General features: G+C 42.9%; 1 protein-coding gene across 1 annotated transcript in view; it reads left to right on the plus strand.

Moving 5' to 3' along the window:
• Window positions 1-168: 168 nt before the first annotated feature.
• CD109 (CD109 molecule) overlaps window positions 169-14332 on the plus strand; it is a gene marked incomplete at its 5' end in the record, with an annotated part of 77672 nt that continues 63508 nt past the window's right edge. The window contains one exon of the mRNA XM_010155702.1: window positions 169-329. Coding sequence (XP_010154004.1) covers window positions 169-329 — 161 coding nt within the window. The remainder of the gene's footprint in view (window positions 330-14332) is intronic.

The following is a 14332-nucleotide window of genomic DNA, read 5'->3' on the forward strand; positions in this document are numbered from 1 at the left end:
CAGACCGCTCGGCAGCGCCTGGGGAGCAAGCATCACCTCCAGCTCCCCAGTGCAGCGCTAGAGCTGGGCGACGGGTACCCCACGTTCTCGTACGGACGCTGTTACGTTTTTTGCGGACTGTATTTTACTCCCTGTCCTTTCTCCCTCTGCCCCGTTTGGATTTTCCAGACCTACGTACCTGGTGGCAGTTCCCTGGAACATCAGGCCTGGAGCAAACTTGAGTGTTGGGGTAGCTCTGCTGCCGGACAGCCCCGCACAGGTCACCGTACGCGGAGAAGTGATCAGAGACAACGAGACCGTCCTGAGCAGGGAACTGGTCTTCGAGAAAGGTAAGAGAATGGGCTTGGCCTGCGACGATTTAGGTTTGCCTTCCCCAACAAATATTTTGTTGCTCCCAGAATATCACTGTTACTTGGAAGCATTTGTGGAAACAGAAGTTTTTAAGGATCAAGAATTGAATTGTGGGACAGGTTGGGGGTTGAGGGTTAGTAAACTTGATTTAATGTATGCTCCCTGGGCAGCAAAAGAGGACATGGTGGTACTTCTGAGTGGTCGCGTGTTCATTCCTGATGTAAATCATGTTTGTACACCTGATCTGTTAGTGTCCAAATCTAACACTGATAGGTGTGGTGATGTATGCACAAAGCAATTACTTTGGGAGGATGGCTTTGCTAGCACCCAAAATGTGCATACAGGTAAAACAGACTGGATGTCATGCCTATGGTCTTTAAGTCTCCATAACACACTACATGCCATATTTAGAGTTTGCTTATTCAAAAGCACAGACCAAGCCTACTGGACTAGACCTAGTGGAGGATTCAGCAGTGGATAAAGGAACACTCGTATTCTGTGGAGAAAATAACTCTGATGTATTTATTATGCTGTTGGTAATGCTCTTGCCTTTTTAAGTTCAAAATTCCTCTTCAAACCTTCCCTGACAGTATTTTGGTACCAAACCTAAACCAAAACAAACCAAAACCAACAGGTTTATTGTTTTTTAAAGTAAAAACTGTCTTCTCCTTTTCCTCCTCTAACTATACTGGCTTTTATTTCCTGCTTCTGTTCGGCTTAATATCAAGTTCAGTGAGCCTTGCATGAGTTTCAACCTGTCTGTTGCTGTCCTTTTCAAACATTAAAAAGCAGACAAGCTACTGGTAATTCCAAGCATGTGAAAATCTGTGGATGTCTCTATCTGCACAGCACACAGAATGATGCTTGGCACTGGGAGTTGAAGTCAGAGGGAGCGGTGGGTGATCAGGAACAGGTATGTTACTGTATCATACTGGATACAATGAGAAAAAAGGAGAAACGCTATAGAGCGTTACTTGAAGTGTGTGTGAATTTATTGTTAATTTTTAATCCTTTTCTTGTTTTTTAAATATATGTTTGTTTTGTTCCACAATTTTACTTGATAAATAGAAAAAAAAAGTGCTGATCATGCAGTGTATTTCCACTTGCAAAACTGAAAATTCAGTATGTGGCCATTTGTTCTTTAAAGTCAAGTTCTATAATTTGTTAGTCACTTGTTCTCTGTGAACAAATACATAAGCAAACTGGTATGTGTGAGGAGCAAGGGAACAGCCCTGTAACAGAGGATGTAGTGTTGAAGGCGTATAACTGAAGGTGCTACAGGGGTGGATCAGTTGTGAATGGAGTTTCTCAGAGAAAAAGCAGTTTTTCAGAATAAGATTCTAAAGCTTTAAATTCTTCACTGAAGAACAAAAGGTTAAGATAAAATATATAGCAATATTGTTGTAGCTGTGTTAGTCTAAGGATGTGACTGAAGGTAGACCAGAGTAGGATTTATTAGACCGGCTGTTGCAGTTGAAGGAAAAAAACCCAAACAGCCCTAGGTGCACAAAGTCTTCTTTAAATGACATCATTGCTGCGTCTGTTAGTTCCCAGAAAATGTTGCTTTATCTGTCACATGGGCCCATTAGGTTACACAGGGTGGCTGATACAGTGGTATTACTGTTCCTGTGGTGCCTGTGAGTTTGATGACTTTCATTGCCATGTGTCTGAGTATGAAGGGAGGCAGGGTGTAGCTGAAGTTGTTGACTATGCTGAATATCTAGATAGCTGGAACTGTTCCTCGGCCTTGGTTAGGCTGCAAATTCAGTGGCACTGTTGCCTAGGCTGGCTCAGTTATGCTCTGTATTTTTCCTTGCATGGTGGCAGCAAAAGCAGGGGATTAACTGCTTTGAGAAACTGAAAAAATGTTTTTATTTTGTTGAATATTTATTTAGGCAGACAGGTTCCCTGGTTCAGTGTGCAAACTGAACTGAGTTTGTTGATGGAACTGAGATGGGTGCAGAGTTGGGAATTGGATGCTGGGGGTAGAGGACAGACTGAGGACACCCTTTTGATTAGTGGTGTTTAATCTTGCAGGCCGAGTTCAGCCGAGTACCCAAGTGTGAGAGCTATTACGTACCTGTCACACAAAGTGCATCTGCAATTGCTTAAAGTTAAGGATGCTCTCTGGTTCTTCAGCAGCAGCTCAGTATGGTACATGTGCTTGTCTTTAAATTTCTGAGTTAGCGCCATAAAGGGATCTTGTTGAATTAGAGGCACAGTTATTTTTTTCTTTATATAATATAACTCTTGCTTTATATAACAAGTAGAGTGCTTGCCCTCTGATGTTTGAGAAAAGATTCACTCATGCTTTTAATGTTACTGGAAATGGAATTTTGATTTCTGTGTGATTCTTGACCACGAGAGAAAGACTTTAGCAGTGGAACTTGGTTCAGGTTGTTATCTTGTTTTTCATATGACAAAGGAAAAAGTGTCTAGTTTGTGTTCTTTGGAGTGAGTGAGATGCACGTTCATTTAAAGAAGTGCTGGTATTTTGAGCTTGGCTCAACATATAGGATCCGGATGTATTGTAGCAAGGAGAGACTAGGTTTCCATTGCCTGCAGTGGACTTGAGAGATGCACAAAGCACTAACAAAAGCTGTTTCTGTGCTCTCTATCAAGCCTTGACACATTTTCTGTGAGATGCAGTATCAAAAAGATCCTCATTCTGATTGAGAATGACTGCAGAAGGTAACAACAGCTTATGTGCAGTTTGCGTTGTTGGATTTTCTGGGTGAACGACAGAAGTGCTGATATTTTGAGCTTGGCTCAACATATAGGATCCGGATGTATTGTAGCAAGAGAGATTGTTTAAGACCAGTGTTTTGGCACAGAAATTAAATTAGTTAGATTAGTTGTAGTGAAAACAGACCAACCAAATGTCTGTGAGCAGGATGTTGCTGCTACAGGTAAACTTTGTGTGAGCAAGCAGCACCAAAAAAAAAAACAACAGCCAGCGTGTCACCAGGAGAGACTAGGTTTCCATTGCCTGGCTGGTATTTTGAGCTTGGCTCAACATATAGGATCCGGATGTATTGTAGCAAGGAGAGACTAGGTTTCCATTGCCTGCAGTGGACTTGAGAGATGCACAAAGCACTAACAAAAGCTGTTTCTGTGCTCTCTATCAAGCCTTGACACATTTTCTGTGAGATGCAGTATCAAAAAGATCCTCATTCTGATTGAGAATGACTGCAGAAGGTAACAACAGCTTATGTGCAGTTTGCGTTGTTGGATTTTCTGGGTGAACAACAACAATGATGGAAATAACTGACAGGCAAGTTAAATTTTATGCATGAATGGCTTGATTTTCAGTGATTACACTGAATGGTGACTCTTGTCATGCATATTTATCCAGTCATTGATCAATAAAGATGTAGTTTGAATTGGCAAGAAGTGCTGTCTTACAGGGTTTGCTACCCAGACATTGCAGGGGGTGTTAGTGCTGAGAAACCTTATACCTTTAATTGCAAGAGCTTCTGAAAAGTCTGTTTTCCTTGTTGGTGCTAGAATGAATTGGAAAGAGTAAGTATCATGTAAGTTGAAAAAATGTATTAATTTTAAGAAAAGCTTTCATATGTCATGAGCTGTCATCATTTACCCAACTGCATGAACGATTTTAATTCTTAAGAATAAGATTTAGACAGAGCTTCTGGTAGTCAAGGTGCAACATAGTGTATTTAAGGCACGGTGAGTGAGAACTACTTTGAACTGAAGAATCGGATTTAAAACAGCACACGTAGTTTGGGTTCCCTGTAAATTACTTCTATGTGTTAATTAATTTGCACTGCTTTTCTGCACTCCTAGAGTGGAGTAAACGTACTTGTGAACAGAGGTTGCTGAGCTAGAGGGTGGTGAATACTCAGCTAGGATTTACGAAACATCATAGTTTGTGAGAACGTCCGTCAAGCTCAGACATGTAGCGATCATCCATATAGACAATGGAAAATCTGCTTGTACCAGAAGGCATGTTTTGCATACTTAATAATGTGGTTCTGACCACATTAGTATGTGAAACGGTGAAAAACGGTGAGAAGAGTAAGTTGTAAGTAACAGCTAAATGTGAATGAATGGCCAAAGTAACACCAGTCCCTTTGTTAACCTGGAATTCCCTCTCTACCTTATTTCAGAATAAAATGACTGACTTACTGGTGACCACAAAATCTGGGCTGAAAATCTGTGGGGTAAAAGGTTTTGCTGATACTTTAGTGGGACAGTTCCTTTCTGCCTAATTGAGGCCTAAAAAGCCAGAGAGCAAGAGTCCTATGATTTTGTGTCCATGACCTCCATCTCCAAATATATGTGTAACTGTGCCTCACAAAAAATAAGTTGTCAAGTAGTCAGCACATGCAGATAAACCATGCAAAACCAGAATGAAGGAAAGGTTTTGGGGAAGGTGGTGTTGGGGCTGGATCCAGAGACAAGGGAGCTAGTAGAGAAGAGGGTGCTCCTTTATGGGCTTTCATATTCTGGAGTATGTAGAAGGAAAAAACGTGTTTCTGTGCCTGTTGCTGAATCCATCCTGCTAATATTGAGTAGTTTGCAGAAAAATGGGAGTAGCAATCCCATCCAGTACTTGAGCTTTATATTACTGATTGGATGCTGTTTGAGATTGGATGGAAAGAGTCCTTCTGTGGCTCAAGGCTCACATGTTCGTACATGAGGTCATTCTGGTCACTGTGTTCTTCACCAATGCCCAGCTCACAGTACCTTGAGAAGGGTGGAATAATTCACTCATGGCAGAAGTGGTGGCGGTGGGACAACTCATACAGAGCAGGGAATATTACATGTGCCTGTGTGGGGTTCCCTGTTACTGCTGTGAGCTGGAGGGGCATTGCAACTTTTTGGAAGGGGAGGAGAAAGAAGAACAAAGTAAAAGCTGTGAAATTGGGGAAGGAAAAACGCAACAAACAAGTGATGCCAAAAACAACAGGAATTGGGAGGCAAGATGCTATCAGGAAGGAGAAGGAAGGGAAGAAAAGGGAGAAAGCTTGAGGGATTCATATTAAAGGGCTAAGTACACATCACCCTAACACAGCAGAAGGGGATGAAATAAAGTAACTGAACACTATCTTATCGCTGGCCAAAAAAAAGAAACCCTCAGAAAAAAGGAAAACTGTGTGTATAATCTGAAAATGAGACCAGATTACAGGTCAGATTACAAAGGTTGAGTTTAAAGGAGTAGCATGGGTAAGAAAGGACAAAACTGGAAAAGCCAAACCATGAGTAGGAAAGAATGTGAAGGAGAATTGTGCTGGTTTTAGTGGGGACAGAGTTAATTTTCTTCACAGTGGCTATTAAAATGCTGTGTTTTGGATCAAACCGCAACAGATAAAAAAGCAGGGTTTTAAATATCATACTGGTAGCAAGAAAGCTAGCAAAGGATGTGGCTTGCTACTCAGTCTGATGAGGAGGACATTGGTCAGTGATGCTGAGAGGCAGTACATATTCAGTTTTCACTGAGAGGATCAACTAACTGCCATGGAAAAGGGTTAAGAATTAAGGCAACAAAAGTACTTGGTAAAGTAGATGTTTATACCCGGTGAAACTGCTTGTAGAATATTTAGGGAATTGATTGAAATAATTGAAAAACTGCTAGTGAAGATTTGAGAGCATGAGTGAAGAGAGGTGTTCTGGAAGATTGCAGATAAAATGTGTTCCACCGTGGGCTGGCGGGAGTTGTAGGTGGAGAAGCAGCCAGGAACTGTTATATCTTGACTTCAGCAAGGCTTTTGTCTGGTGTGGCACTCCGACAAGCCAGCTAGGGAAGCAGGGACAGCATGTAACTCTTATGGTTGTGGCTGGATGGAAAATAATATTCACAAAGTAGGTCTAAGTGGTTCACTCTTAAGCTGGAAATGGGTGTCCCTGAAACTGTATTGTTCAGTATGACTGACATGGATGAAAAAGGGAGGATGCTTATTAGGTTAGTGAAGGGGTGGCAAGAATGCTGTAAGGATTAGATTTTGAACTCATTTTGGCAGTATGGGAAAAGATGAGGGGAGAAACTAGAGTGTGAATCACTCGGGCACCTGCATAGTTCTGCTCTTGTTGAGGAATAAAAGAGCTTGCATTTACTGGATGGTGAGCAAGGTTGGGCAGCAGTCCTGCAGAGAAGGGTGTGTGTGTGGGGTGGGTAATGGTTTAAAGGCAACAAAAGGAGAAAGCTTGTAATACTGTGGTGCTCAAAAAAGAAGGCAATACTCAAATGTATACACAGAAATATTTTATGTAAGACAGGAGGAAGTATTCTAGTATCCTTCACAGCTCTAATTATGTATCCTGAGGAATGCTGTGCCTGGTTCAGGGCACTCCTCATGGAGGCTGTGAAACAACTGGAGAAATTCCAGGGAGAGTAGAGAGAAAGAAGAGAGAGATCTCAGGAGGCATGTTCAAACCAGACAGAAGAAGGTGGGCCTTCACAGGAGATGGAAATAAATTGTGGAACTCTGTGTCCCAGGTGTTGTGGATGGAATATGTGATTGAACAAATTAATGAGACAAAAGTTGGTCAAGGGCTGGCCCAGTATAAAGACACTAATTTTGGCATTTCAAGCCGCAAGCCTCAGACTGCCTGGGCTGGGAAGGGTACTCAAGGATGGGTCACTGTGTGCTCGTTCTGTTTTCATGCTCTTCAGATGTCTGTCCTTGACCATTGCTGGAGATGGGACCTTGGGCTAAACAGACTTTTGGTTTGACCCTGGGAATCCCTTCTTATTCTGGAAAGCATTCAGAGAGAGATTGGAGGAAGTTGGGAGAAGTGTGCTATGCACCTGGTGATTACCCTTCATGTACATAAAAGGTAGCTTTAAGAGAAAGGTGTGGGAGCTAACAGTGGATCTCCAGATGAATCTAGGGTGATGTCCTTAGTGATGCCTAGTTAGAAAGGGATCCAAGCTGAAGTGTTGAGGGTGATAAAAGTACCTGCATAGGCAGGAAGCAGTTGGAAAATTCATGGGTCTCCTCTAGTCATACACAGGTGACTCCTCTTCTCATGAAACTCTTACGAATGTCTGAATTGGCAGCATTGTTGGTTCCCGTGCTCTGCTGTCGCTGACTACCTGTTTGTGAAGGCATAGTTGGGATCCTTTCTGCAGATGTTGAATAGTACATGGCAAGAGATGATACTGATTCACCTAGTTTCACTGCAGACCACTGAAGTATGTGCATAGAAAACGTGGTCGGAGTGAACAGACCTCTTCTCCCCCACTTCCCCAGCTTCCTGGAGGGCCAGCTGTGAGGTCCAGGTGCTTATTTTGTGTGGTTAGGGAATTATATTGCCTTTATTTATCGATGAAGGAAGTCTCTGGTAATATTCTTATATATCTGAATGATTTTGTGGTCTCAGAAAAGTTATGTGGCTTTGTCATCACAAACTCTGAACGCATTCCAGAAAATGGAAGAAAACCAATATGAAAACAAAGTTTCTTCTTTCACTCCTCCTAAGAGGAAACCTAAATAGTTCCTGAATGTTTTATTTTCAGGGAATGAGTTTTAGAGGTGACTTGACTTTGGAATTTTGCTCCAGTTTCAGCAATTGATGCGATGAGGGTGGTATTAATACTGCCAAATCTCTGGCATAGGCAGGTTTAGGCGCATTTTGTTCCAGTAAGATTTCCTAAGTTTTAAGTCAGAATAAAAACTGCAGCTGGTTTAAATTTGCAGTAATAGTGGCTTTATTTGTGTTTATCCATTCTGATGTCCATGAAATAATAAGGATGGCCAATAGTGCCTTGAAAGCAGGATGTGGAGATGTCTGTGAGTTTGTGTGTTTGTGTATAGTCACCAAGGGAAAGCTAAGTGAATGAAATGCATTTTCCATTTAGTGGTGTAAAAGGCTTAAGTCTGAGATTATTCGGAATTGTCTGCATAGTTTTGTAGACTGGATCTGATATCAGGAAAGTTTTCTCTGTAGTATTCAAAACTTGTCCTGCTAACAGCTGTAAACTTATAATTCATATAATTCTAGTTGAGTTGTTTGGGTATGGTCGGCAGTGTTAATGATCATGACAAAAAGTCCATGGATGGACTCAGGGGCCGGTTTTGGGAAAAGGCTGAAAAGAGACCGTACTTGTGTTTAAGCATCTGGGATGGTCGCTGCTGGAGAGCTGTCAGAAGGTCTCTGATTAAAGAGATGATTTAGGTTTAGAAATACGAAGCCTTTTTGTTTTCCTACCCAGCATGCAGTGTCTCAGATAAACCACAGTGTGTTTTAAATACTGTGTTCTTGCAACTGGCCACTCTCTGACCGCTCAGCTGAAAGTGGTAATAATAGTATAATCCATAGAGTCGGTTGGTTTACTTTAGAAGACTGAGTGGGGAATTAAATATCTGAATTATGACCTAAGCCTAAAAGGAAGTTAGGAAGTTTAGTCTGCAGGAAACTTGGTGCTTGCTTGTGGAAGGAATCGTGGATGCGGCAGGGTAAGGGAAGGGTCACGTAGCATCGGTGGTGTCTGTCTGAGGGCATGGGAGAGGGTGGTTTTCCTCAGGTGTGGATCCAGGAGTGAGAGAAGGGCTGAACCGGTAAGAGACAAGCAGGGAGGTACCACAACTCCTTCACCATGTAAAAAGTCACAGAGAATGCCATGGTGAGGGGCAGAGGAGGGGAAGCACAGCACCCCTTCTCTTCATACGTTCCAGTAAATCTGTATCTAATCAGTCCCGGCCATGAGTGTTTCTGGTTGTGCTTCTTGTCGTTGGTTATCCACCACTCTTCTGATCGTAGAGTAAGCAGCAGATTGGGGAAGACTCTATGGATTTAGCTGGAGAAGGTTTTTTTTTTTGTCATGAATTGTCCTGGTTGTCAGGAAAATATCCCTATGCTCTGAATTGCAGGCTGAAGCCAGAACTTGCTAGCGACTGCAGAGTTTGGTAAAACACAGATTTAATTGCAAAATCGCCTGTGCATGTTGCTTTTCTCCTGTCCTCTAAGGCTGCCGTGCCCTGTCTCTTGACTGGACCCTCAGGTGATAAATCTGGTCCAGTTCAGATTATTCCTCCTGTCCCTTTACTCCTTTCTCCATAGACAGTGCTACTTCCCCGCCTGTCTCTCTCCCTTTATAATTTCTGAGTGCTTTTAGCCTCCAAAATTGCAAAAAAGGACTGAAAAGGATAAGGGGTGGTAGAAATAGGGGGCAGAGTAATGAATGGCTGTGGAGGGAAGTGCACCCAGTGCTGGTGGGCAGGAAGGGTTTAGGAAGCTTTGTGGAGCAATTATGTACCCCTTTGCTACAGGTCTGTTGGCTCCATTTGAGTGTCAGCTGGTATAGTGGTGTCCACTAGCAATGCCCATCACAATGGTTTGGATGCTGTATTGCCCCTCCTTCTATCATCTGGCACAAATTCAGCCAGAACTTAATAGCAGTGGCTCACACTAGGTATTTTGGGCTACTTGCATAACTAACCGGTGCTAGTTTGGGTGCTAATTTTAGGATAATAGACGGGGAGTAGAACACATTTAGAGAAAACTGCGAACTCGACAGAATTGCTGCCTCCTTTTATGAAGAAAAAATATTTTTCACTCCCTTAACAGTTCAGGCCTTGGTATTTATGCTTCCTTTTTTGTATTTTTTTTTTAACATAAAAACAGTATATGTTTTGGATAGGAAGAAAACTTTGGAAGAACATTATTTTTTATTTTTCTGATGTTAAAATGAGTTTTTGAAACAGACTCTGCAGTAGAAAAAAATTCCATTTAGCGCTGCAAAGAAAATGCTTTTCTGTAAACATTTCCTAAGCATGGATATGTGAACACAGCTGCCAGAAGAAAGACGTGGCATCATTTCAGTAGATCAGTCTGAAGTGATTCCAGTTACACTTTTCCCGTCTCACACAGGACTAAGTGGAAATGAGGATGTCGGTAGAAAAGGTTAAGTGAGGAAGTCTGTTTGCAGTAGTCTCTGCTACATGAGCTAGAATATAGAGACAGGACCTGAGTCTGTGTAAATTCGTTAGAGAATGAAGCGCTGCTGTACTGATTTATATTGGCACAAGCACTAGTTCACTGTGCCAAGCCATACAGTCATTTTTCTGGAACCTCTGTCCTTTCTGGGGAGTAGAAGATGAAACATTTATGTCTAGTACTAGCATACCAGTAACTAGACTACTTGAGTTTCAGCTCAAAAAGGGGCAGCGTTAAGTTTCTGGGTTTGGGTCAGGCCCATGCAATGGGAAGAATGTAAGATGCCATCATTTGTGCAGGTCTCCATATGTCTGAAAAAAGATACATGTATTTGCCTCTGTAGAATTTTTTTCCTATTTGCTTTGCTGGTAACAAGACTATTAGACCTCTGAAAAATGGTGTGGTGGCAAGGTACATTAGAAAGACAATTTAATTTCCCACTGCCATCTGTACTGGTGGTATGCCACTACCACACTGCCCTTGGTTCCTCTTCTGGTGGACTGTCCTAAATGCCAAGGTCTCTGAGGAAAAGAAGAAAGGACAATGTGGCGTTTGTTTCCACAGTGTTTCCATGCATTTCCTCAATGCAGTATTTATTGAATGAATACAGTACAGGCTTCAGAAATTCTGTGAGAGAAATGATTTTGTGATTGATGAGGGAGGATATTTTTGTCTTGAAGGACCATGTGACTTGTGGGGATTTTTTTTTAAATTTTTTTGTTGTTGTTGTTTTCGTTGCTTGGTTGTTTTTTTAACTTTCCTCCATATTGGTCTGGTATGGTCCACTGAATTTTTCCTGCCTCCCTCTGCAAGGTAGGGCATGGCTCCCAGCTGGGAGTTTCCTTCAAGTAATCCCTTGCCATAGCAGGGATGCGGGCTCTCGCCTGCCTCGTTTTCCCCCTTTGTGGCCCATTGCAGTCGGGCCAGTTAGTCCACTGCTGTGGAAAGCAGACGTGACGAGTCGGGAGGAAGCGTTTTGTGGTCTGGAATGCTTGGTGCAGGTGGGGTAGCTATTCTGGGCTCCTTTCTAAACCCACTTTTTCTGCCTGGAGTTAGTTACCTGTGATCACTGGGAGCCATATTTAATAACTGAAGGGAGCCCTTGTAGGGATGTGCCGAAGGAGGGTGACAACTGCTGCCATTTCTGGGGGCAGTGGACTCAACTGATGCCATGTGTAAACCATGTGGAAGTGCTACACACTACACTACACATGGATAAAAATGTCCAGCTGAATGATAGCAGGGCTTCCAGTGGAGCAGTGCCATGTGCTGGACCATGGTTAACTCCTTATAAACCTGAGATTGATCTGTGATTAAACAGAGCTTTCATTCATCAAGTGGACAGAAAAATGTGGTGAATTTCGGTAATTCAGCAATGGCAGAAAGGAAATATTTCGCCTACGGCTCTTGCTTGAACACATCCAAAGCTATCCCTGGGCGTAGCTGAGTAGAGTTCCGGGGGATTGATTGCAGCCCGGTAGTGTCTGAGAACATGGGAAAATCTTGCATGACAGGGAAATTCACTGCAAGGCCAAAGAGTTTCAGATCTGCCCAGTCTGCTCAGTTCCTAACAAAATAATTACCTACTGACATGGATTGGAAGATTACCTCATGCCCCAGAGCCTCTTTTATGGTTTTCACTGGCTGGGAATGAGACAGCGCTCTGGGCTTTATCAAAGCAGGCAGGGAGGCTGTAGCTCCCTAGCAGTGCTGCAGAAAGTAAAATGCTTTGAGTTGCACAACAGAGAAGTGACTGTGAGTTAAATCTCCCTCCCTCTGCATCTCGGCTGTATCTGACTCAGACCTGGTATTAGGTCTCCCAGACCTGGGAACAGGGAAGAAACCCAGGATTTCTACCCTAGGATTTCTTTTTTTGCATACTAGTTCTCAGAATAGGTGGAAGCAAGCAGGCACTGCCCTGATGAGAAAGCTGCAAAGTACCTGCCCTGTGATGTGAAGGGTTGCAGGGATGTGTAGCAGTCCTCTTCATCCCTCTGCCCTTGCATGTGTACTAGCGTGTTTGCATTGGCCTGGGTAAAGATAGAAGTAGAAACCCCATGGTGTGGGCTCAAGTATGACTATCAGATTTGTGCTTGGTGTCTCCCAGCATATCAAAGTCACTGCTATAGCCGTTGCTGTAATTAGCTGTGTTGGATAGATTAAAGCTGGGGTAGCAATACCTACCATGTGCATATCCCCTCAGATGCATGTGGAAAGTAAAAATATGTTCCTGTTTCTTGTTAATAACTGATTATCAGCAGTTGTTCTTTTTCTGGTGACACAGTGTCAGTGGTTGAGGTCGTACAGAACCCAGCCTTAGCACATCTTTATTTCACAGAGGGATGGGAACTAGAGAATGGTTAGGCTTTTAGTCTACAACTGAGGGAAACTTCAGGAGGTAGCTTTATACCATCTTCGCTGTTGCATTACCCTACATCCAGCCTCCTTTACCAGTGAAATATCATAATCCCTTAAAAAAAAAATCCTAGTTAACAGTAACTCTGTCTTGAGTTAGTGCGCTGGTTTTGGTTGCGTAGTGTTAATTTTCATCACTAGCTAGTATGAGGCTATGTTTAGGATTTGTGCCGAGAAGAATATTGATAACACACTAATGCTTTTAATTGTTGCCAAGCAATGTTTACATTAAGTCAATGACATTTCAGTTTGTCATGCTGCAATTATGTTCCCAGCTTTTTCTTTACAAGGAGCTGGGAGGGGACACAGCCAGGAGAGCTGACCCAACCTGACCAAAGGGATATTTCATTCCATAAAATGCTATGCTCAGTATGTAAGCTGAGGGGGGAGTTGGCTGAGGGGCTCTCTCTGAGGGTGCTCCAGGGCTCTGTGTCTCTCTCACTTGGTGGCTCTTGCTGCTCAAGGACTGGCTGGGCGTTGGTGGGTGGTGAGCAGTTATATAATTTGGGTATTTTTCCCATTGCTGTTTTCCTTTTAATTACGTATTATTATAATAATAATGATTAGTGGTATTAATGTAATTATTGTTGCTTTAATGACATATTATTAGTATTATTAGCATCATTATTTAATTTAATTTATTTTTAATTATTAAACTATTCTTTCAACCAACGAGTTCTCTTATCTTTTTCCTCTGATTCTCTCCCCTATCCCACTGGGGGAGGGAGAGGTGAGTAAGTGGCTGTGTGGTGCTTTGATTGCTGACTGGGGCTAAACCATGACAGTTAGGAAGACATAAGTTTTTCCTTCAGCTAAAATGATGCCACTTTCAATGTGATTGTTTGGGCAAGTTGTTTAGGTATATGTTAGGGAAAAATATATCAGCTGGAAAACCTCAAAGGCTGGTGGGGTTGCTCAGACTGCATGGGCTGTTTCTTGAGTGAAGAGGAGAGAGGGATGATAGGAAAAAAATTACAGCTTTAGCGGTAACATAAATGTGTTGCAGAAAGAACTGTTTTGCTTGCGGCCTGATGCCACCCATCCATGTTAAGCTTTTGGATACCGGAATGAAGTACTGGAGCATGCAGCTTCATTTGTGGGATGTGAGTCACTTGGTTTAACCCAGGTTATAATTTGAATAGATGGTACGTGCCGGATGGGACTTTAGTGCTGTGGCAGCAGCCAGGACAACCTGTGTTCAGCCCATTGAGACTGCCTTCTGTTTACCACTGTCTAAGGAAAGAATTCCTTGACTTTTAAAATGAATGTTTATTGGAGTTCAAAGGTCAGAGTGATTGCTTCATCTTGGAATCCTTTTGAAGTCTCGGGCTTCTTTGGGCACAGCTGCCTGCTCCAGTGTGCAGCCCTCCCCGGGCTGCAGGGGGGTCTCTGCTCCCGCCGTGACCCTCAACGGCTGCAGGGCACAGCTGCCCTCTCACCATGGGCTGAGGGGAACCTCTACTCCGGACACCACCTCCTCTCTGTTCCACACTGACCTGGGGGTCTGCCTAGTTGTGTCTCTCACACCCCACTCCTCTTTGCTTCCACTACTCTCTCCATTCTGTTTCCAGTTCCACTGATGTTTCTCTTCTTGTTTTTCTCTCTCAAATATGTCAAGCACAGAGGCACTGACTGGCTCAACCTTGGCCAGAGGCTGGTCTGACAT

Source organism: Eurypyga helias, unplaced genomic scaffold, assembly GCF_000690775.1.
Source record: "Eurypyga helias isolate BGI_N326 unplaced genomic scaffold, ASM69077v1 scaffold8487, whole genome shotgun sequence".
NCBI classification, from domain to species: Eukaryota; Metazoa; Chordata; class Aves; order Eurypygiformes; family Eurypygidae; genus Eurypyga; species Eurypyga helias.